Here is a 23,784-nt window from a genome sequence, read left to right as displayed (position 1 = left end):
CCCCTGAAGACAGCGAGCATGCTTGTTTTTTTGTTTGTTTGTCTGTTTTTTTTTGTTTTGTTTTTTTTGTTTTTTGTCTTTTTGCTATTTCTTGGGCTGCTCCCGCGGCATATGGAGGTTCCCAGGCTAGGGGTAGAATCGGAGCTGTAGCCGCCGGCCTACGCCAGAGCCACAGCAACGCGGGATCCGAGCCGCGTCTGCAACCTACACCACAGCTCACGGCAACGCCGGATCCTTAACCCACTGAGCAAGGGCAGGGACCGAACCCGAAACCTCATGGTTCCTAGTCAGATTGGTTAACCACTGCACCACCACGGGAACTCCCAGCAAGCATGCTTGTTTTATAACTCTGTCTTCAGCACCTTGGACAGAGCCTGGCACAGGACCCAAGTTCCACAAATAGGAGTTGTTGACTGACTTACGGAGTGACTGTTAGTTATGTGCCTGGCAATGGGCTGAGCATCACATTTATCACCTCATTTCATTCTTAGCACAAAGAAACATGATAGCTCCACTTTACAAAGGAGAAGGCTAAGGCTCCAAGGAGTTGCACAAGGTGACTAGACCAACTATGCTGTTCCATGCTGGCTCGCCTAATATAAGCTACCAGCCAAGCTCTTAGCTGCCTCCAGCTTTGTGAAATTCTTAGACATGGGCTCAGGACGAGACATCCACCTTGCAGGCTTCTTTCCTATTTATTGCCACTCCCAGAGCTGTCTCTGTTCCTGAGGGAGTAAACAATATCACGCAGGAAGGGAAAAGGATTGACGGTTTGTTCTCTGACAGGTTACATTATTTTACTTTCTCTTCTCACCATTTAGAATCTCTGCAGAAGGAGTGGACATTGTTTTGGATTGCCTCTGTGGGGATAACACTGGAAAAGGTCTCAGCCTTCTCAAACCACTGGGAACCTACATTTTATATGGTAAGTGGGGGAGACATGGTTGGTGACAAGGAGCACTGCCCATGTGCTTAGACAGTCTCCAAAAAATGAAGTGTGCTGATATGCTGGGGTGACGAGATGGGGCTGGTATTAATTCGTTAGTGTTTTCTCTAAAATTGCTAAAATTGCTACTGTCGTTAGATGTTCTCAATTATGAAAGTAACATATGTGCCTACTGCCCTGTTCTCCCATGATCATTTCTCATTCTCAAAGAAAGAAAGCAAGGCCAGGGCACTGTAGTGAGGAGATGGGACTTGACCCACAGAAGGTGGCACAGGTGGGAAATATTACTAGCTTCAGAGGAAGTTCACAAAATGAAGCAATGCAGGACCCCTAGAAGGATGGAGAGCTGTGGCTAGGATGCAGGGGGTTTAAAGGGGCTGTTCTTCACTATTGGAGATGAATGAAGTTGCAAGGGGTATAAACTACTCCTGAATATCCCAATCAAGAGAGAAGCCTTGGACCGATGGAGCCCCATCTGCTTCTACACAAACTTACACGCTCTTGGGTATGGGAATATTTATGAAAGACACCTGGGAGCAGGTTTTCTCCAGCAGGATGAGACCCTAGGGCTTCCTCTCTCCTTTCTTCTTCTCTTTGTTATAGGCATGCCAACCAATTTCAACATCAACCTCCACAAAGTCAAAGAAGCATATCTGAAGCCAGGTGTCATGTGTCAAAGACAAATGATCTCGGGGGTTCTCTAATGTGTGAGATTTTTGACACTCTGTCCCACGGAAGTAGAGCAGAAAATTGAGCCTTAGTTTGAAAAAAAAAAAACCACTCATTTCCCTGCTATTAGCTGAGATGCTTATACAAGAGATATTTGAGAGGTATTAAGTATTCAAGCATCATTTTGTCATCATCATATCGTTAGGACAGAAATAGGAGTAAGCTTTCATTGCTGGACTATTCTGTCACTATCCATAGTGGCCCGGTGTTTGAAAGTCTTTGGAGGTGGATGCATAATTTTAAAATTACTACTATTGATTAGAGAAGTAATGAACGTCATTGTATCATATAGGGATGTCGGATATGACTAACGTGTGAGTCAGACGGAGACGAATGTTTTGTCGATCCCTTCTCATACACTGGTTCTATTTTTGCCTCAGTTCCACGATGTCATTTTGGCAAAATACAACACATTCATAACACAAGAATCAAATTTATTACATTGATTATTTGATTACTAAGTAATCAAAACCTAGTACCAGGATGCTAGTGGTAGTCACCCCGTAAAAGTAGAAGCAATGATTCACTGACTACTAGTTATTACTGAAAAGACTCCAATATGGTATGGTATTTCTCACCACCCCCAAGCCAGCCCCTCAGAAAGGGGTCTTTTCTTTCTATAAGAGCATCCTAGGGAATCTTTCCCAATTCCTCCTCCCCTCTGCCCTCTGAGTATTGCTTGTTCCAATGAGCAAAGCTCAGTTTCCCACACCATTGCTTTCAAGTTGTTTTCACCTTTCTTCCCAGACCTCTTTGGAGCTAACACACGGGTCACACCATTTCCTGGGCTTCTGAACGAATGTTCACCCCCATCTGCTGCTCTGTATCCCATGTTTTCCATCCATCCAAATTCTAGTGAAGCCTCACCTCTCTCCACCACTGAAATGCCCAGCTGAGATCAGTTCCCTAAGCCCCTCACTTGCTGAGGAGTCAAACTCAAACCATAGATGTAGGCTTACAGAGGAGTTCATTTCTCAGCATCAAAGAACAGAACCAAGGCAGCAGTTCAGCAACTCATCATTAGAATGTTGGTTCACATGACATTTTTGCCACAAGACCAATTTTCCAAAGTGATGAAATGGTCACCTTGAGAAATGTTACTTCCTCTTTAATTCAGTGATGCTTAGTTTAAGATTAAGTCAACTTGCCACCACCTACCCTCTCCACTTTCCTCATTTTTCCAAGGATGAATTAAATTTCTTTTCAAGTTCTTGCCAGTTCTGAGCCAAACAACCACCATTCTTCCATGTTAACCCAGAGAGGTTGATTTTCATTGGCTTGATTTGAGAATCTTCCACTTGCAGGTTCGTCCAACATGGTAACTGGAGAGACCAAGAGCTTCTTCAGCTTTGCAAAATCAGTAAGTATCCATGCACATCCAGTGTACCGTGGTGGTGTGGTGGTTGGCATGTTGTAAGCCCTTCCATCTCAGCATGTGGACCCAACCACCTCAATCTTGTCTTTCCTCTGCATCATTCATTTTCAAGAAAATCTGTGCTGCTGTGAACCCTACTCACCACACACGGTCAGGACTGTGATTTGCACTCCTTTTCTCTGAATGAAGCAGAGAAGTGGGTATGCCAGAGAAATCCAGAAAGCTTTATTTTGATTTCAACAGAGACTGCTTAAGTGTTGGTGTCTTAATCATTGGTCAAGAATAAACTTAACATTAGTGCATTTTATCTGGCCCATGGAGAGACCGACCTTTGAGTCTGGCCACTTTCTGACCAGGTCTCTAAGTCAGAAATCTCTGCTTGAGATTTCTCTCTATCCCCATCCTATTAAGTCAGAGATCCTACAGTTTTAGCAACTCCTGGGTTGATTCTTAGATACAGGCAAGCTTGTGAACCACTAGCTTAGACCCTCGTGCTCTGAATACTGTGGTTGTCATTTTGTCTGCAATTGAGAATCTACTGCCCTAGGCATTCAACCCACCACAAACCTACTGAGGTCTGCTTTCCCACCTAGAGCCATGCTTCCTAGAATTAAACAAATATGGCCTTCAACTTCATTTTTACCTCAGCCCCACAACAGGGGGTCGCTGCTTCTTTTGCCCTTTGTCCTTTTCCCTTTCAGCCTCCTCAGCAGCCAGTGAGGCAGTGAATGATGCACTCGCTTTGCAAACATCTTCTGAGCACCAACGGGTGGTACCAGGCACCAGGGTACCACACTGAATGAGACAGGTGCATTTGAGGCCCTTGGGATGCTTACGTTCTAATGAGACAGACAAAGTGAAATAAGTAGCATATATTATTGACTGTAGATGGCCATAAAATCTCTGAAAGGGATCAAACCAGAGTGCTGAATTAGACAACAGCCGGATAGGATGGAGGCATCTTGAATAGAGTGGTCAGGAAGAAGCCACAGAAAGGGGATTAGCATTTACTCTCAGTGTGGCTCTATGGGGCATTCATATGTCCCCAAATGCCAGCACTGGCTGCCAAAGCCTTCATCCCTGGACTCTCTGATTCTGAAATGATTCGTTCTCCCTGCCTTGTGAGACGAGAATTCTAGAGCCTCTCTCTCTAACTGAACTCTCGAGTTCAGATCCAGGATCATCATGACTACAGGATAAATGAGGGAGCAAGCATAGAGTCTAGCAAAGGATGCTGTCTGGAGTGTGTCCCCCAGAGCTCAGCTTTGTGTCACTCCCAGCTGTTTTGTTGCTGTGGCTGTAATTAATGGGATGCCGACAGCCTGCCGTGGGGAACCAAATCGGCCCTAAATTACATACAATTGTAAGAAGTGTTTTCCCTCTCTCCCATAAATGCACAATCACAACACGCAGCGTTAATGAAATAATTGCAGTGTGCCCAGGTTCGATGAAGGCGCTAGTAAACACAGCCAGGATGGGGGGAAGAGTCTCCCGCCCAAAGCAAGGATGCCAACTTCCAGAATGCTTTGTACTTGGAGGTCAAAAATGAAGACTGTTCCCTTTCAGAGGCCGGGTTCAATATCAGTGGGTCAGTTAGAAGCAAACTGAAGGTAGGGCCCACTGAGGAGTGGAATGATGGCTTTGTTCTGGAGGGTTCTAGAAAGGGACTTTTCTAGAACATTGGAGAACAGCTTAGATGTTAAAGGTACATTTGGAGTCATACAGAAAATTCTCACTCAGCTCTCTTCGTGTTGTCCTCCTTTAAAACCCTTTCAGAGCTTGTGTTCACATGCCATTTGCTTTTAGATCCTAACAATGAGGATGACGGCACATGCAGTCAACATTTAGAGAGCAGGCTGACTCCAAATCTAGAACTCTCGCTCCATCCAAAACACCCCTTCAAACTTAAGGGATGAAAGTAGTTCATATTGAAAGAGTACCTGCTATGTGCCAGATAGTTCTTTGTATGTATCGACACATTAACTTCCATGTGTGTTTATGACTCCATGAGGGTACAATAAGGAAACTGAACACAGAGTGGTTAAGTAATTTGCCTCAAGTTGCACAGCTGGCAAGTGGGATTCAAAACCAGGTATTTGGTAGAACTCACTTATCCACAACTGTGCAGCAACTGTAGATTGAGCAAACATTCACTTCATAAACACTTGTGGAAGCTTTGCAGATACACTGTGAACCAAGTTATTAAGCATTTGTCTGCCTTGGCTTTTGTGGCAAAGAGCCCATGGCCAAATGCATGGCTTTCTGACAGCTGACTCCCAGGCTCTTGGGGAGTTTATTTTGGTAGGAAATGTTGTGCATGAACCTTATCCCTATTTTTAACCTGTCTTTCTCACACTTGTTTTCCAACAATCTGATTTCCCCATTTTTTAAAAAAATCAAGATGTTTTATTTTTTTGAGTTTCCTCAATCCTGGAAGAAGGCAGGATGTAAAGGCAACCCACTGATAACATAAATATTATCAGTGTTCCCAAGTGTCAGTCACATTCCTCTTCGCCTTTTATATTAAACTCTTAAACATTTTAATCTCTTAGAACCCTCTCGAAACTGGAACTTGGAATTTCCAAATTCTAACTGGCACCAAAGGAAACACAAATGAGAAAAAAGAAGTTGGATAACCATTTCTGTAGTTGGTCAATGGATTATCCACTCACATTCCTGTCTGAAGTGGGAGGTGAGAGGCAGGAATTAGGGTGGCCATACTTGACAGGTGTGGGGATCCCATTTAGGACTTTAGAGCTAGTGACATTTGGGGCTGGTTCATCCTGTTTCAAGGGACTGTCCTGTGCATTTTAGGGTGTTTAGCATCATCCCATGCTTCTTCCCACTAGATGCCAGTTGACTCCCCCTCTTCAGTCATCACAACAAAAAACCATCCCCAGACATTACCTAATGTCCCATGGAGGGTAAAACTTCCCCCAGTTGAGAGCCACTGACTTACCCCCAGCACCATGGCTTCATTGCTCCACCATGCTGTTCCTTCTACCCATGTTATGCTTCCTTACTCTTCCTTGTCTGCTGCATCCAACCCACCTCTCCAGCCTTGCTGTTACCCCCTGCCCTGAGGAAAGCTGCTCCCCCAAGCAGCCATCACTCCCACCAGGTCCTCACCATGCTTGGTAAACTCCTCTGCCCCCTGCACCAGCCCTATCACCACCACCACCTTCCAGTGAGTCACGTGCTTTACACTAAATCCTTCCAGGAAACCCTGGAGGCAGCATCCTGACACTGCATGTCACCAAGAAGGAAGCCCAGAGAGTCAAAGGGAGGGAAATATAGGGCCAGGATGCAGCTCCAGAGCCGATGATCCCAACCACGTGACTTAACATTCCAATCACACATGGCCTAGGAGTAGTTTTCAGAAAGGGCTCTTCTGCACCTGGATCCTGAGCTCTCCTTAGAAGAGACATTGTGCAGTCACAGGAGTGCCTAGCCAGACCCTTATGGAAATACACCAGCAAGAGCTACCTCCTGGCCGGCTGGAACCCACCCCAGTGTAGCCCCCATCTCCCCGCAACACTGTGAACACAGCCTGGTCTTGACTCCTTGTAACCCACACCTTCTGTCCTTCCAGTGGTGGCAGGTGGAGAAGGTGAACCCCATCAAGCTATATGAAGAGAACAAAGTCATCGCTGGGTTTTCCCTTCTAAACCTACTCTTCAAACAGGGCCGGGCTGGCCTCATTCGAGGAGTGGTGGACAAACTCATTGGGCTCTACAACCAGAAGAAGGTCAAGCCCGTGGTGGACTCCCTGTGGGCCCTGGAGGAGGTAAGAATGGTGTTTTCCTACCTCTTCTTTTTTAATCAAGGTAGGTTTGGGCAGCCAGATCCCATCTTTTATTAAGTGATTTTTTTTTCTCAGGTTGGTTTAATTGAAATAAGAGACCTAAAGGTTCTATAGTACAGAGTGCTTTGGATATAAGAAATACTTCAATTTCCATGATGGTTCTCAAACCACATGCCTCACCAGGCCATTTGTGCCGTGAACTCGTTCTTGGGTAGGTCACCAAATTTTGGTGAGCGTATACAATTCACCTTAGTTATGAGAGACCGTGTACATGGTTGTGGCATCAATTATACCATCACCTTGTAGGTATATGAGATCAAGGTCAGGGCAGACAGTGGCTCAGAGCTGAACTGATTTGTGTGTGAAGCCCAAAGATGCTTGGATGTTGTGAGCTACCATGATGGGCACTGTAATTATGGATGAATTGTTGGGTCCAGTGTTTGAATGAATCTTTCTATTAACTGATCAGCCAAAGGTTCTAGTATTTGAAAGTATTCCTTGATCAAAAAAAATCAAGACCCCCTCATGTCCCCGTTAAGGATATTGATGTGTGAACCGGCTATGTGGGTTCAGGGGAGATGTACTAGGAGGAGGTAGGGCCCAGAAAATTCTTCAGGACAAGGGAACTTTGGGATGTTTGGGAACCCCATCATAGTAGCTACCTGTGAGGAGAAAATGAAGAAATGTGGCCTAGGTTTCAAGAGGCATTTCACTAGGTAACCTTCCTAGGTCAGGATGTCATGACCTTGGCTTCAGGGAGCCATGAAGCCCCTGAAAAATATTGTAAAAGGTGTGGGCATGTGTTTTTCATGTGCTTGGTTGTTTTTTGCATTTTGCACAGGTGAGTGCCTTACAGTCCAAATACATTTTGTATTTTGGGGAGTCACAGACATCTTTGAAAAAAAAATCTAACAAATACAAAATCCTGTGGAACAGATTGTAGCTGTTAACCTGGCAAGAAAGCTGGTGTTAATTGTCTAATGGGCTAGGTTGGCCAAAATCCGATGGCTTTCCTAGGCACAGAAATCCCTGCCCCTGAAAAAGCCTTGTGGGAGTCACTATATAATCAAATAGGCATGCTCCTGGATCCATGGATCGGGCATGTATATGCCTCTATGACACTACAGTATCATCAATGATACTTTATAAACCCAACCACCAAAACCCCTTGCTTCTTATGGTAAAAGAAATACATGCTTACAATAGAAAACTCCCAAATTAGCCAAAAGCATAAGGAGAAAATAAACTGCCAAGTCCACATTTCCAGACACAGGTAACATTGTAACCATTTTGGTTTGCTTCCTTCCAGTCTTTTTTCTACTGCAGATACTTTTGCCATCATTCAGTTTATTTCTCAGTCAAATGAGATATTCAAACATTCCTTCTGCTGTGTCATTTCCAAAATGGTGAGCATTTTCTTGAAAATGTTTGGATTTAATAAATCAGACTTCCGTATGGTATTCACTGTGGTATCTCAGTAGGATTAAGCAGGGCTGGACTGCAGAGTGACTGGGTCTCAGAGGTCAGGGAGGAAAGAAGGCTAGGGATAGTCAAAACCAGGGCTAAGAGATGAACTTGACCATGGAGCAAAGAAGGGGGCTTAAACTCAGTGCCCAAAAGGGACCCCAGCAAATCAGGTAGCATTTAAGGGAGGATTGAAATTGAAGATGGGTGTGGGGGTCCAGTGGGTCCTTGTTCTAGCATTTGAAATCATTCTTTGGTTACAGTGCAAATGAATCACCCTGTATGGATGAAATAAATACTACATGCCCAACACGGTGCAGGTGTTGGGGATACAGTGGCAAATAGATGGCCAAGATCTCTGAGTTTCGAGGAGCTCCCTTCCAGAGGGGTGAGAAGGGGCAGAAAATACTGAAGTGAACAAAAATAAGTGGGGTGTTCTCTGCCATAAGTTCTTGGGAGGAGTTAAATGGCACTTTCTCAGAAAGTGGAAGGTGGAGACAATTTCCACAGAGCAGTGTTTTTCAACCTTTTTTTTTTTTTTTTCATTACTGGCCCTTAAGGAACCTTTTTATACTTTTTGTTGCTTTTTTTCCTTTTAGTTTCCCCCATGGCATGCAGAAGTTCCTGGGCCAGGGATCAAACCTGCACCAAAGCAGCAGCCCAAGCCACAGCAGTGACAACACCAGATCCTTAAGCCGCTAAGCCACCAGGTTACTCCTAGACATCTTTTTCCTTAATCAACCTCCTCTATGAAATTTTAGCACCATAGATATACCCTCTATCTACCTACTTAGCTATCATCTATCTGTTTATGTCCCATATGTGTGTTTATGCCTTATATACATTCAAAGAGTAATATTTAAATCCTCTAAGAACCAATTTTTACCCATTTGGGGGTGATAGTCTCCCACTGAGAATGCATACTGTAGAGTGGCTTTTGAGAAGGAAGTCTAGGTGTCATTTGAGTTGGAACATGAAAGAGGCAAAAAATGGGAAGAAGAGCGTGCAAGGTGGAAAGACCCTCAAAAGCAAAGGGCTGAGGAAAGATAGATCTTGGTGAGTTCAAGGTACAGATAACTGGGTAAAAAATCTCTGGATTGTGAGCAAAGGAGGGGCTGGCACAAAGAGAGCCTGAATAGGTCAGTAGGGACCAGATGGAAATTTGGATTTTGCTCTGAGGCCCGTGGGAGGGCACTCAAAGCTCAAGGTCAGGAGATGCCACATTCTGGTCCCAAGGGTATTACCCAGCAGGGAAGAAATGAAAATTGTTAGTCAGGGTCCCAGGCTCCAACTGCAGATGTCTGATATTCAGAGATCTCAGTCCAAATAAGAAATGGGAAGGGAAGGGGTGTGGAACTCAGCTCACCTTTTATTAAAGGGGTCTGACCAGGCACCACTGGTAAAGCTAAGGCAGCTGGGGAAAGTGGAACTTCATGTGTGCTGGAGCTAGGTCAGGCCTGGCTTAACTGAGGATGCAGAGCAAAGGTTCTCAGGATCTGCACTGACTAGAGATGGAAAAGCCAAGGCTGGCAGCCTTGGTTGACTGAGTTAGGGATCATCGGCAAGCAAGTCCAGGAACTTGATGCTGAAGGCTTCCCAAGTTCACACACTTCCTTTCACCTCCACACATGCAGTGTAAGCTGGACTCCTCCTATAAGGAGTTCCTGGCTGGCCCCTCACTTCCATTGTGCCCCTCCATGGGGTATTCTCTGCCCAGATGCCCGAGTGAACTTATCGCTACCTACGAGAGATCAAGTCCACCCTGCTTAAAATGTTCCCATAGCTTCCCACTGCTCTTGAAATACAGTTAAATTCCTTTCCTAGGCCTGGATGGCCCTGCCCAGTCTTGATTCCTTCCCTTCTCATCAGCCTCACCTCCTCCATCCAAGCTTCAGCAGCATCCAATTGTCTCTGGTCCTTGGACCCACCCAGCTTTTCCTGCCTCAGCTTTTGAACCAGTTGCTCCCTCTAGTTTCAACATTTCTCCCCCAGATTTTTCACAGAGCTGCTTCCTTCTCCTCATTCATGTCTCAGCTTCAGTGTGACCTATACAGAAAGGTCTTCCCAAATCCCCCTCCTAAAAGTAGCATCTGGCACATCCCCCTTGCCTGGGTCATCTGTCTCCCTTTATCCTGTCTAGGACTCGCCACTGTATTTATCACTGGTTAAAATTATCTTAAATTCTGCTGATTCTGATGCTTGTCTCCCTTCAACAAAAATGTAAACCCCAGGTGAGGAAAGACCTTGACTATGCTCTTCAGGACCCCAATACCTGGCATGAAGTAGATGCTCAATAAATATGCATTGCATGAGTGAATTAATGAATCCACCAACCCGCAGAAAGATAACTACTTGGATGCTTTTGAAATTTACCAATATATACTTGTTGAATGAATGAATAGAACAAGCTATATATGCTAAAACAAGCTTATAAGACAGCTTGATTGTGGCTGACATTTTGATTGACTAACCCTTTGTTGGGTGGGGGTAGAGGGGCTGCCCTGTGCACTGTAGGGTGTTCAGCAGCATCTCATCTCCACCCACTAGATGCAGTAGCACCCTGCACCACCAGCTATAACAAGAAAAAATGTTTCCAGATATTGTCAAATGTCCCTGCAAGGTGGAATGGGGGAGGGGCAAAAGGTCCGTAGATGAGACCTGCCACTTTAAAAGAAGCCATATTGCTTAAGAAAATCACCAGGAAAACAAAGTAACTATAGGTCTCTAGAGTGGGCTGGTCATTCACCTGGGGGAAAAAGATGGCTGCTGCCTGTTTGCCAACAAAAGCCTCCACAGCCTCTCATCAGTAACACCCACCGATTGTCTGTTGGTTCTTTCCTGCAGTATTTACAGACATCATGTTAGATCTGTGGTTGAGCCAAACTCAGCTATGTGTCAAGCCCGCACCACCCCTCTGGGCTTGAAGGGAACAGAGCATGCTCATTACTTGCAAACCTCTGAAGGAAACTATAATGATGTTCCCCCCTCCCCTTTAGTAAATGATTTCACAGAATTGCCTCTCAGGCTGGCTCTCTAATTTCATCTATGGAATAGAAAGCCCATGGGGATTAAAAGAAAATTTTCTTGGGCTCTCTGAGAACTCAACCCAGAAGATTTAATCATATCAGAGATGATTAGGGTTCCTTTTTGGCCATCTATCTGATTTTATTATAAATTTAATACACAGAGTGGATGGTATGATGCAACTTCTGGTTTGGCTCCAGATATTAAATGTGCAGCTGTATATAAAGTTGAAAAAACAGTTCAGAGGTGAGAAGGTGATGAAAAATACTTACACCTGTCAACCAAGCAGTGGTAACATTATTAAACCCCTACTATGTGCTCGTATTATGTTAGGATGTCAATCTACAGAAGGGATAGATCACTGTTCTTTGACCCTTGTGTTTATGATTTCATACCTGAGATAATACTAAAACCTATGAAGTAATTAGATAATAACTTGGTTTTCAATCATGGGGTGTTGGTGTCAAGTGCAACTGGATTTGGAAACACGAGAGAATGACATTAAGGAAGGATGAAGGTTCAGAGATGGTTTTAGAATGAGGTGGGTCTTGGTTGAAATTGGAAGGATATAAATTTGGGGTTTAAAAAAAAAAACCAAAATATTACCAGCAGAAGGGACAATGTGAACATAATCACAGCAGCAGGCATGAGTATGGAGTATGTGGGGTAGACAAGTCTGAACAAAGCAGAGAAACAGGAATAAAGGAGAAGAGGAAATAAGGCTGGTTAGGTCAATGGAGTCAAACCTTGGGACTTTCACTACCAGGCAGAAGAGTGTGAGCTGACCTTCTGGTGAGGGGACTGCTATTAGAGAAAGTGGCCTAAGGAACAGGACGTGATTTCAAGTCCCAATTCCCAGAAGTGCTAAAAAGATACACATCTAGACTGTATAACTCTGGCCTCTGATCAAAAATGCCTTTACCTGGAGTTCCCATCATGGCTCCCCAGAAACGAATCTGACTAGCATCCATGAGGATGCAGGTTCAATCCCTGGCCTTGCTCAGTGGGTTAAGGATCCAGCGTTGCTGAGAGCTGTGGTATAGGTTGCAGACATGGCTCAGATCCCGAATTGCTATGGCTGTGGTGTAGGCCAGCAGGTGCAGCTCTGATGACCACTAGCCTGGGAATATCCATATGCCACACATGTGGCCCCAAAAGCAATAATAATAATAATAATACACAGAGCAATCTGTTCTGAGCTAAACTCTGATCCCCTCTCAGATTCATATGTTGAAGTCCTAATCCCCCCGGTACCACAGAATATGACTGTATTTAGAGGTAGGGACTTTAAAGAAATAATTAAATTAAAATGAGGCCTTTGGATAAACCTTGACCCAATCCGACTGGTGTCCTTATATGAAGACGAGACTAGGACACAGAGACACACCAGGGATGTTTCTGTAAAGACCAGCAAGGACACAGTAAAAAGATGGCCATCCTCAAGCCCAGGAGAGAAGCCCCAGAGTGAAGTCAACCCTGCTGACACCTTAATCTTGGATTTCCAGCCTCAAGGATCATGAGAAAATACATTTTTTACTTAAGTCTCCCAGTCTGTGGTATTTTGTTATGGCAGCCCTGGCAAATGGATACAGGGCTGCAGGGAGATTGTGGCAGTTTTTAAATCTTCTATTAAAGAGATTTTACAACATTGTTTACATAAAAGTCTAGGATGACATTTTCCAATGATGGTACCATCAGCCACCTGCAGCTATTTCAATTTGATTTAGTTAGGATTAAGTCAAATTAAAATTTCAGTTCCTTGGTTATAGTAGCCACATTCCAAGTGCTCACAAGCCACATATGGCCAGTGGATACCATATTAGACTGTGCAGAGATGGAAGAATGTTCCCAGCCGTGCAAAAATTCTGCTGGACCTGATCTAAGAGGTGATGTCATCCTTCTGTCTGAAGGTAGGAAAAAAAATGCACCTCCCCAGCAATCCGGCACGATTGCCTTTCAGTAAATTACGTTAATCCTGCCCTTGCTTGTATCTCTCTTGGCCTTGGCTGTAGTGAGGTTCCCTACCCAAATGCAGTCACTTATTTAAGTGCTCCAATCCCTCATTATGTGTCCCCCCCATATTTCCTTTCATGTTAATAGTTGTGGCTTAATTATACACATGTCTTTCCTTCTATGTCAGCACAAAACCCTTACAGAGATAGATCTGCCTAAATGAACAAATGAAGGAAAAATAATGTGATGCTGAGCTTGATCAGGGACCTTTATCCACCCCAGAGCCAGAGGCTGACTTGATAAAAGAGAGGTTAATGTTGAACAAGTGACAAGGAGGGTGGGATGACTCAAGAGATGAGGCTGGGTGGGGGTGTAACTGTCAGTTTTAAAAAAGATACAGGCTTCAGTTCTAACACCAGCCTGGGAAGGTAAGAAAGGATGAGGCCAAGCACCTGAACCAGATACCCAAACCAAAACTAAGTGGCAGCAGCTCAAGGAGAAACTGTGAGGAGTCCAACTTAACCATGGCAGGTGGCGACTGGCTGGTGGAGACTTAAAAAAAAAGTAGAGGCTCCTTCTGAGACACAGTTGGGGGGTAGGGAGAATGCTTTAGAAGCGTCAGCCAGAAGCAGACAATGTGTGTTGTATCATGTGCATGTTGGCTTGGAAGATGGACTGAGTGCAGCCAGGAGGTCACAGAGATTTTCAGGTCTGGGTAGGTTAAGCCCCAGACAAAAGTGGGGGCAGGGGGATGGGAGAGAATGAGCGAATCAGAGTCACTGGGAAGGATGGCAATTGGGTATAAAATACAAAGGAGAAGCAAGATGACCAATGATCTTGCAATTTGGGAGACCAGGACTTGGGTGGCCAGCAGTGAGATTTTAGTGAGTGGTGACAGAAGCTGCTGCTTAGAAGGGAGTGTGCTTTAAGGTGATGGTAGAACTCGAAAGTGGCGATGTCTCAGGCCATTCAAACCCACCAGCACGTGGAAGTGAGAGAAGGCTAGATAATTACTGCTGCTGCTGCTGCTACCGCTGACATTTCTACAGGATGTGCTATATGCCAGGCATTGTTCCAAGTGTTCTGCATGTATCAACTTATTTAAGTGTTCCAACAACCCTAAGATCTGGGTATTATTATCCCCATCTTACAAGTCACAAACGCGAGGCTCTGGGGAAGTTCTGCTCACCCAAAGACCCTAATTATAATTGAATTTCATGGAAATTTGAACCCCAGAGAAGTCTGCTGCGTAGAAATTACCGAGAAAAAAAAAGGCTATAAACAAACTCATTGAACAAAAGGAGCAGAATAATCCTATTAGCAAACTCTGAGTGTAGCATGTTTGTATGTGCTCAGTAGTTCTCCCAGCAAGCACTTCCCATGAATCAACGCATTTAATCCCCACCGAGTGGGGGTTATTGGGGGGGAGGGGAGGTACAGTTACTGTCCTTGCAATGCAAATAAGGAAAATGGACCTCTAAAGAGATGAAGTATGAAAAAATGTGTATGTGTGTGTATACATAGATGCATTATATATGTATATGCATATATATACATAAGTACATATATATGTATATCACTGAATATGTCTATCACTGAATCACTTTGCTGTAAGCAGAAATTAACACAACACTGTGAATCAGCTATACTTCAACAACATAAATTAAAAATCAATCAACCAGTCAATCAAGGGATGAAGTCAGCTGTCCAAATTCGCACAGCTGGGGTGTGGCGAAGCTGGCATTCAGGCCATCATGAACTTCTCTGCCACAGAAGGAAGAGGATAAGTAAGGCCAGACCCCTGGCGAGCCCCGCCCTCCCCACAGCAGGCAAAGCTAGGCATCGACCCCAGGCAGGGTGGCGGTAAAAGGACCACCAGGACCAGTTAAGCAGGCAGCAGTGTCAGCTACTGCTGACACATCAGGAAGTACATGAGAGGAAAGCCTTTGAATTTGGCCCGGGAGTCATTCGTGACCTTTCAGAAAGCCTTTCAGTGGAATGATGAGGGCAGAAGTTTGAAGGCCGAGGGTCAGGAAGAGAAGGTGTGGGGCGCACAGGCTGATGGCCAGCAGAAGCCTCCCATTTGGAACCAAGAAGAACAAAGACCTGGCGAAGAGCCAGGAGGAGCAGGGCTGTAGACAAGGGCTGTCTAGAAAACAGGTTAGGGGTTGCCTAGGGCAGGGGGGGCATTTCTGTTTAGAGAGCTAAAAATGTTCTAAAATTAATGACAGTGACCATGGTACGACTCTGTGAATGCACTAAAAAGCATTGTGCATTTTATTTTTGTTTTTTATTATGATTGATTTACCGTGTTCTGTCAATTTCTACTGTACAGCAAAGTGACCCAGCCATACATATATAATATGTACACACGCATTCTTTTTTCTCACATTATCCTCCATCATGTTCTATCACAAGTGACTATATAGAGTTCCCTGTGCTATACCGCAGGATCTCACTGCCCATCCCTCCAGATGCAAGAGTTTTCCCCTACTAACCCCACACTCCCAGTCCATCCCACTCCCTCCCCCTCCCCCCGGCAAACACAAGTCTGTCCTCCATGTCCATGATCTTTTCTGTTTTGTAGACAGATCATTTGTGCCAGATTTTAAACTCCACATATAAGTGATATGTGTCTTTCTCCTTCTAACTTCACTCAGTATGAGAGTTTCTAGTTCCATCTATGTTGCTGCAAATGGCATTATTTTGTCCTTTTTTATGGTTGTGTAGTATTCCATTGTATATATGTACCACATCTTCCTAATCCATTCATCCGTCAATGGGTATATAGGTTGTTTCCATGTCTTGACTATTGTGAATAGAGCTGCGGGGAACATATGGATGCATTATCATTTTCAATGAAATTTTTGTCTGGATATATGCCCAGGAGCACTGTGCACTTTAAATGGGTGAACTGTATGGTATGCAAATTGTATCTCAATAAATTATATACATACACATATACAGAGAAACGGAGAGAGAGAAAAGGATTGAGATAAGGGTTGAGAAAAGGGGTCTTTTTTCAGTTTTTTCACTTTTGAAAACTTTGGAGTGCCTTTGTGGTGCACAGGTTAAGATCCGGCATTGTCACTGCAGTGGCTCAAATTGATGCTGTGGTGTGCGTTTGATCTCTGGCCCAGGAACTTCAACATGCTGTGGGCGTGCCTTTTTTTTTTTTTTTTTTTTTTTGTCTTTTGTCCTTTTAGGGCTGCACCTGCAGCATATGGAGGTTCCCAGGCTAGGGGTCTACCTGGAGCTACAACTGCCAGCCTACGCCAGAGCCACAGCAACAAGAGATCCAAGCCACGTCTGTGATCTACACCACAGCTCACGGCAACGCCAGATCCTTAACCCACTGAGTGAGGCCAGGGATCGAACCTGCAACCTCATGGCTCCTAGTCTGACTCATTTCTACTGCGCCACAACAGGAACTCCCCAAATTTTTTAAAAATAATTAAAAAAAATTAAAATGTTATCAAAGTATCACTGATTTACAATGTTATGTGAATTTCTGCTATACAGCAGGGTGATTCAGTTATACATATACACACATCCATTCCTTTCACTATTCCTTCTGGGAGAGGTACGGCTTGGGAAGTCAGGTCCCTGGCCTCAGTCCTGACTGATATTCTAGCTGCAAGGCCTTATAAAACCACACATTCAGCCTGTTCCCTTCTCCAGGGTGCAGAGGAGGAAACTGAGACTGCAGAAGCAACTGCTGTTTGCTTTCTATCTCTTTTTTCCTCCCTCTCTCCCTTTCTTCTTGCATATCTCCCTTTCTTTCAAGTGGAATCCTAAATTTATTGGTTCATCATAAGTCCCCTGCCACATACATACCCCCAATTCCCATGCAATTCTCCCGGCATGTCCTGGTCACGTGTGTTTTCAGCAACATGTCAGCACCACCATGCCCCAAGCCCTGCCATGCACCTGCCCTCACCCTGCTCTAGCTGTTGGACAGAGCAGGCTGAGTCAGACCTCTGGGTCAGCCTATTCATCTGGATAACAGCCCCCTCAAGATAACCCTGTCCTAATCCCCGAGGTCTTTGAATGTGTTACCTTATATGGCAAAGGGGACTTTGCCAATGTGATTAAATTCAGGACTTTAAGAGGAGGGGATTACTCTGGACTGTTTGGGTGCAGCTGATGTAATATGAGAGTCCCTATAGGGAGTCGGGAGGGCCAGAGTCGCAGGAGGACATGTGATCAAGGAAGGAGAGGAGAAAAGGGGACAGGATGCGGGGCCGCAAGCCAAGGAATGCAGGTGGTCTTTGAAAGCCAGAAGGGCAAGGAAGCTGGAGCCGCCAGAAGGAACCAGTCATGTGGTCCCCTTGATTTTAAGCCCGAGAGACCCATGTCATGCTTCCGACCTGCAGGACTGTAAAAGAGCACATCTGTGTTGTGTTCAGATACTAAGCTGGTGGTCGGGTGTCATACAGCAATGAGAAATGAACATGTCACCCCTTTGACAAACGCTTAACAGAGGCTGGGCTGTGAAAAGGGAGAAGAGCTGAGTCTGCACCCAAGGAGCAGCCAGACAGTTGCATAAGTGGGAAGGGAGCCCTGGAGGAGGAGGGCTGGTGGGGGTTATGACCCAGGCGCATGCCACAGCCCAGGGCCAAGGCCTAGAGAGAGGTGTGGAGCTTGTTGCATCTGAGCCCAGAATAAAAGATGCATCAGGCTGAACACAGAGTGATGGGGAAGCCAAGAAGGCAAGCACCAGGAGACGGCAGGGTAGGTAGAACCCCCAGCAACTGTGCAACTATACCCATCACTCCCACCTCACTGGACCATGGTGGTTCTTCAGAAACCACGGTCTCTGCTGCCTCTCTCCCTCCCTCCCCATTCTTACCTCCACCCCACATGGCCTTCCCACGTCCTTGTCCTCCTGCAAAATCCCTGCCCACCTGCCAAGACTCAGGGACAGAGCTGGCTCCCCTGCAAAAACATCCCAGCACCCCCCAAACTTGCCATGACCCCAGCCCCCCAAGATTAGGCACTCCCGTCTTCAGGTCCCATGAATTTGCTGCCTTTCCTGACATGTTCATGGACAGTTACCTGGGAAAACAGAGAAGGTAAAGGTACCTTCCATCTGTTGGGAAGAATTAAAAAGTGCTGAACCCAAAGCTGGGCAGAGAGAGCTGGCTGGCTGTTTTTACAGCTCATTGCAAATGTGTCCCCCAAGGAGGTGAGGGCTTTGGAGCCAAGGACTCTTAGGTAAGATACCCAACAAGGAGAACACAGGATGCTCCAGGCAGAAGGTTGCCTGGGCCTCAGGCCAGGTGCTTCCACCAGCCTGGTGCAGCCTCTGCCACCCAGGTCTTCCCCAGACAAATCCGTCTCCACCAGAGGCCGTGGCGTGTGGCAAGACTGGGTTTATTCACAGCTGGGCGCACTTCACTGGAAACATGGAAGCTCAGCTCTGAACACACGACTATTAGGAAGGAAACGTTGGGTCTCGCCTTCACACCTGTCATCTGGCTGAAAACATTTCACAGAACTGGATTTCCTTGAAAGCCAGGGAAAGAGTCAGCACGGGCTGCTCTTGGCTGTGTTTTTAAAAGACCCAGACGAGATGCTGCTGTTTTTCAAAAGCTGGAAACAGAAATGTCTGCTTGCTTCTGTCTGCCTTCCCAGGCAATTGAGAAATTGCTCTCTACAACTTATTTGCAAAATGGCATCAGAGGAGACGTTTTCAAATATTTTCCAAGGAATCTGCCCTGATGGGTTCACCACGACTCTGGCCTTTTCACTCCACCAGCTAAGAGGGATAAATAGCTGTTCTGCAGCTCAGGATCATTTGAACACCAGGATGTACATTTAAATCAGAGAACGCAGGAATAAAGGTCGAATCCTGGCAGGAAAGCACGCTGTGGACGCTGCCTCTACTTTCACCTTCTGGAATCCATCCTCCTCCCTGAACACCCCTTTCCTCCGCTGAAAATGGGACCGCTGCCCGTCTCCTGGTAGCACAAAGGATGCCATGGTTATTGTGCCATCAACTGAGACCATGGGTGTTGAAGCCTTGAAAACTGCTAAGCACTGTGCCAATACCAGGCGTGTTATAACATGCGGGGGCAGCTCCACTCAGAGGCGACAGGCATCGGAACAGGAAACAAACACGCTGGGTTTCTTAGCCTCCCACGTCTTGGCTGCCTGGTCTCGAAGACTTCATTTCGCTGAGCCTCCTTTTTCTCACCTACAAACGAGGCACAACTGACCCTGCCTCCTGGAACAGCTGTGTTTCCGCTTCCTCCGTCTGCTGGAACAGAGGGCCCCAAACTGAGCGGCTTTCAACAACCGACATTTTTTTCTCTTCCAGTTCTAGAAGCCAGAGGTCAGAAATCGAGGTGTGAACAGCGCTAGCTCCTTCTGAGGCTCGTTAGGGAGAATCTGTTCCAGGCCTCTCCCCCGGCTGCAGGGGGTTTGCTGGCCACCTTCAGCGGTCCTTGGCTCGCAGAAGCATCACCCCCTCTCTCTGCCTTCATTTTCACGTGGCGGTCCGTGTGCCTCCAAATTTTCTCTTCTTATAAAGACATCAGTCATATGGGATGAAGGCTCACCCTGCCACATGGGAACTCCACTAATTTCATCTTCCATGACCCTCTTTCCAAATAAGGCCTTATGCTGGGCTTCTGGGATGGGGGTGGGAGAGGTTAGGACCTCAGTATATGCATTTGCAGGGGGTAGGGAGGAGGGACCACAATTCAATCCGTAGCAAACGGTGAAGCAAATCAGGTCAAAGGGGAACATATCTTGTCACCTATGGAGGGCTAAAGAGACACAATTTGGCACAAGGCTTAAAAGGTCAGGTTCCAGAAGAATTCAAGGCCTCCCATTATAGCTGTGAGTCCTTGGGAAAGGTACCTCTTCCCCTTTTCCACCTCTTCGCAAAGCCCCGCTTTCTCTCTCTTTTTTTTTTTTTTTTTTTTTGTCTTTTTAGGGCCACACCCGCGGCATATGGAAGTTCCCAGGACAGGGGTTGAATTGGAGCTGTAGCTGCCAGCTTACACCACAGCCACAGCAACATGGGATCCAAGCCGCGTCTGCGACCTATACCACAGCTCATGGCAACACCCTGACCCTTAACCCACTGAGCAAGGCCAGGGATCAAACCCGCAACCTCGTGTGTACTAGTTGGGTTTGCTGAGCTGCAACAGGAACTCCAAACCTCACTTTCTCCATCTGTGAAATGGGATAACAGCAGCACCTCCTCTGTGGGTGGTTGTAAAAATGTCAGGGGCAATTTGGGGGGCACGGCTGGGCCCAGTGCAAAGGTTAGTTCCTGTCATCATCTCCTAGTGCCTGCCTTTCCATCCTCCAGCAGGGAGCCCCCCAAGGGCCAATTTTCTCCTGGATTTGGCGCTATGTGACGCAGCCAGGCTAACTGGTGCCCTCGCCTTCTGCCTTCCTTCATTCCCTAAGGCTCTTGCGGGAGCCGCTTCGTGGAACAGAAGCTCAGAGCAGCACAAGCGATAAACACATGCTGGTGTTTGGATTCCCCAAGCCTCCACCCATCTCAGCTCCGACTGATAAACTGTCAGCTTGTTTGGGGAGGCACTGCCAGGAAAGTGCCACGCTCTGGTTAGTCATTTAATAAACTCTAAATGAGCAGCTGTGAGTCCTGGACAAGTGACAGAGTAACACTGGTGGCTGAAGGCTGCTGTTGACATGGAGCCAGGTGCTGTCCTGAGCACTTCACAGGTGCTGGCTGGTCTAGACTCACAGCACTCCTGTAAGGAGCTGTTATTGCCCCACTGTACAGATGGAGAGACTGAGGCTGAGAGGTGAGTGGCCTGGCCGAGGTCACACAGCTGAGACGTGTAAGTGCCAAACCTCGACTCTCAGGCTAGTTCTCTCCTAAAGCTGAGCCCCTAACCAGGGCTTAGCCCCTCCACAGGGATGACCCTCCCAGGCCCTACAACCTTCTGGCCCCATCTCCCTGACTGGAGCCATCTTGGGTCTGGAGTGAAGACTGGTTTTCAAAACCCCAGGGAATCGGTCCCTAAGGTGTAGGAGCGCAGACAAGTGACCCAATCGCAAGCATTCATTTTTTTGCCTCCGTAAAATGGGGCTGGTGGCTCTCTGTTCTTCCTGTCACGTTCAAGTCTAGGGCAGCCGTGTGGCTGCTGAAAACCGCGTGTTGTGTACAAACGCCTGGGAGCGGGCATTCAATAACACGACATTCCTTTCTGCCTTTCCATGGCTCTTCCCAAACGCGCTGCGTTGTCCTGGCTCCCAGGCACGCTCATGCGCACTTCCAACATTGCTTGGGTTGGGGTGGGGTCATGGTGGTCACGTGACGCTCACCGCGCCCCTCTGGGCGGGTGAGGTTCTGCAGTGTTTCAAATGAGAAGAGCCAGGTGGCTCACCCTCCTCTGGGACACACAGATTTCTCGGATGCCGAGGCCAGAACCTGGAGATTCACCATCCTCCCTGTCCGCCTGCCCGGGTGGCTACAGACTACGAGCTGGTTGGGCTGATTTCACTGCACGTTTATTCTTGGCAAGTGGACGTGTTCCAAATGGTCACCTTTACCGCCCACGTCACTGCATCCCGGGCTGCGGGAACAAGTGCAGAGGTGACAGTTCACAGAGGCTGCAGCCACCGTCTGCACAGCGTTTTACTCGCCTTGTGGGAATCCAGCCCCACGGTAAACCCCCAAAGACAGGCACAGCAGGTGTTATGCCCACTATACAGATTTTTTAAAAGTGACACTGAGCAGGGTCATGTGTATAAGGTGGTAGAACCAGGACTCTAAGCAAAGTTTCTTATTCTGGAGCTCATGTGTGTTTATGTGTGTGTGTGTTTGTGTGTATGTGTGTGTGTGCATGTATGTGTTTGTGTGTGTATATGTGTGTGTGTGTTTGCGAATACGTGTGTTTCTATGTGTGTATTTGTGAGTGGGTTTCTGTGTATTTGTTTGTGTGTGGATTTATGTGCTCTGCTTATGTGTTTTGCCTTTTCCTCCAGCATAATTTTTTCTCGTGATTAAAAGAATAAATGATATAAATATTGTAAGATTACAATATGCATTTAGAAAACAGAAAAAAGAATCACCCATAATCATGCCACCCTGAAAAACACTACTGTTACTATCTTTTTTTTTCCAGTGTGTTTGTCTTTTTAGGGTTGCATCCGTGGCATATGGAGATTCCCAGGCTTAGGATCAAATCCAAGCTACAGCTGCCGACCTACTCCCCAGCCACAGCAACGCAGGATCTGAGCCACGTCTGTGACCTACACCACAGCTTACAGCAACCCAGATCCTTAACCCACTGAGCGAGGCCAGGGATTGAACCCGCCACCTCATGGTTACTAGTCCGATTCGTTTTTGCTGCATCACAACGGTAACTCCCTATTTAAATGCCTCTTGATGAAACTTGTAAGACAACTGAATGTTTAGGTGCTCTAAATCTTGAAATAATTTTCCAGTAGTTAAAAAGAGAAACAGCATTAAATGCACTGGCGGACCTTCATTACATTCAAAGAAGACCTTAGAATGAAGACAGAATTAAGAACCCAAAGTAGATGCCTGGAGTTATATTCATTGTCATTTTTTTTTTTTTCATTTCTTTTTGGCCAAGATTCATTCTTTTCAGTGTTTGAAATTTTGACATAATTTCTTCCACTCGTCTTTGAAGGGCGCTTCTGAGAGCAATTGTCCCGGCTCACCCACTGTGATCATTTTTCTGTTCCAAGCCATTTTTTTGTTTGTCTTTTTATCTTTTCCGGGGCCGCACCCGAGGCATATGGCGGTTCCCAGGCTACGGGTCGAATCGGAGCTGTAGCCACCGGCCTACACCACAGCCACAGCAATGGGGGATCCGAGTTGCATCTGTGACCTACACAACAGCTCACAGCAACACCAGATCCTTAACCCACTGAGCAAGGCCAGGGATCGAACCCTCAACCTCATGGTTCCTAGTCAGATTCGTTAACCACTGAGCCACGACAGGAACTCCCTGTTCAGATCCATTGTTGACATTGTTTTCCTGCTCCTGGTTTCCACTTGGCTGCCATTTTTCAGTGTCCCCGGCTGTCTCATTATTTATCTGCCGAGTTGACTCTCTTTCTTCTCCTTTCTAGGCTGGCAGGCTTTCCTGCGTCATTATTCTCTGTTTATATCATTAGGTGCAGTTTAGGTTTGTTGTGTCACCGGATTGTCCTCAATGCTTTGCAAGCATGACTCACTGGCTGCTGCAACTTTCATCACCTATGTTTGTATTTCCCCTAAAGTGTTGATAAGCTTATCACAGACGTGCAGTGTTGAGAAACTTGCCTTTTAAAAACACAGTCATAAAAAGGAATCAACAGCAGTGGCTACTGCTTCTCTCACTGACATTCCAGGCATTTTATCAGCACTAGGAGGTTCAGGCTTCATATTTACTTATTTGCTCCGGGTTTAATTTTTTACTTTCCCTTGTCTATTGTTTGAGTTTCTTCTCACCATCGCTCTGTGATTTTTGGATGGCTGTGGCTCACATC

The 23,784-nt window shown here is 46.1% G+C and overlaps 2 protein-coding genes across 7 annotated transcripts in view; one reads left to right on the top strand and one right to left on the bottom strand.

Annotated features, from left to right (window-relative positions):
• The window catches only part of LOC110260909 (uncharacterized), a 255,762-nt gene that overhangs the window by 107,429 nt on the left and 124,549 nt on the right, over positions 1-23,784 (bottom strand). The gene's annotated exons all lie outside the window — the stretch shown is intronic.
• VAT1L (vesicle amine transport 1 like) overlaps positions 1-23,784 on the top strand; it is a 161,495-nt gene that overhangs the window by 77,766 nt on the left and 59,945 nt on the right. The window contains exons 5-7 of the mRNA XM_003126850.7: positions 822-925; positions 2,980-3,035; positions 6,643-6,837. Of these exons, the coding sequence (XP_003126898.3) occupies positions 822-925; positions 2,980-3,035; positions 6,643-6,837 (355 nt within the window). The remainder of the gene's footprint in view (positions 1-821; positions 926-2,979; positions 3,036-6,642; positions 6,838-23,784) is intronic.

Source organism: Sus scrofa, chromosome 6 (genome assembly GCF_054392235.1).
Source record: "Sus scrofa isolate SSC_HxYL_T2T_F1_AM1 chromosome 6, Sscrofa_HxYL_maternal_Yorkshire_Landrace_v2.0, whole genome shotgun sequence".
Classification (NCBI taxonomy): Eukaryota; Metazoa; Chordata; class Mammalia; order Artiodactyla; family Suidae; genus Sus; species Sus scrofa.
This window is presented reverse-complemented; position numbering and strand designations above follow the sequence as displayed.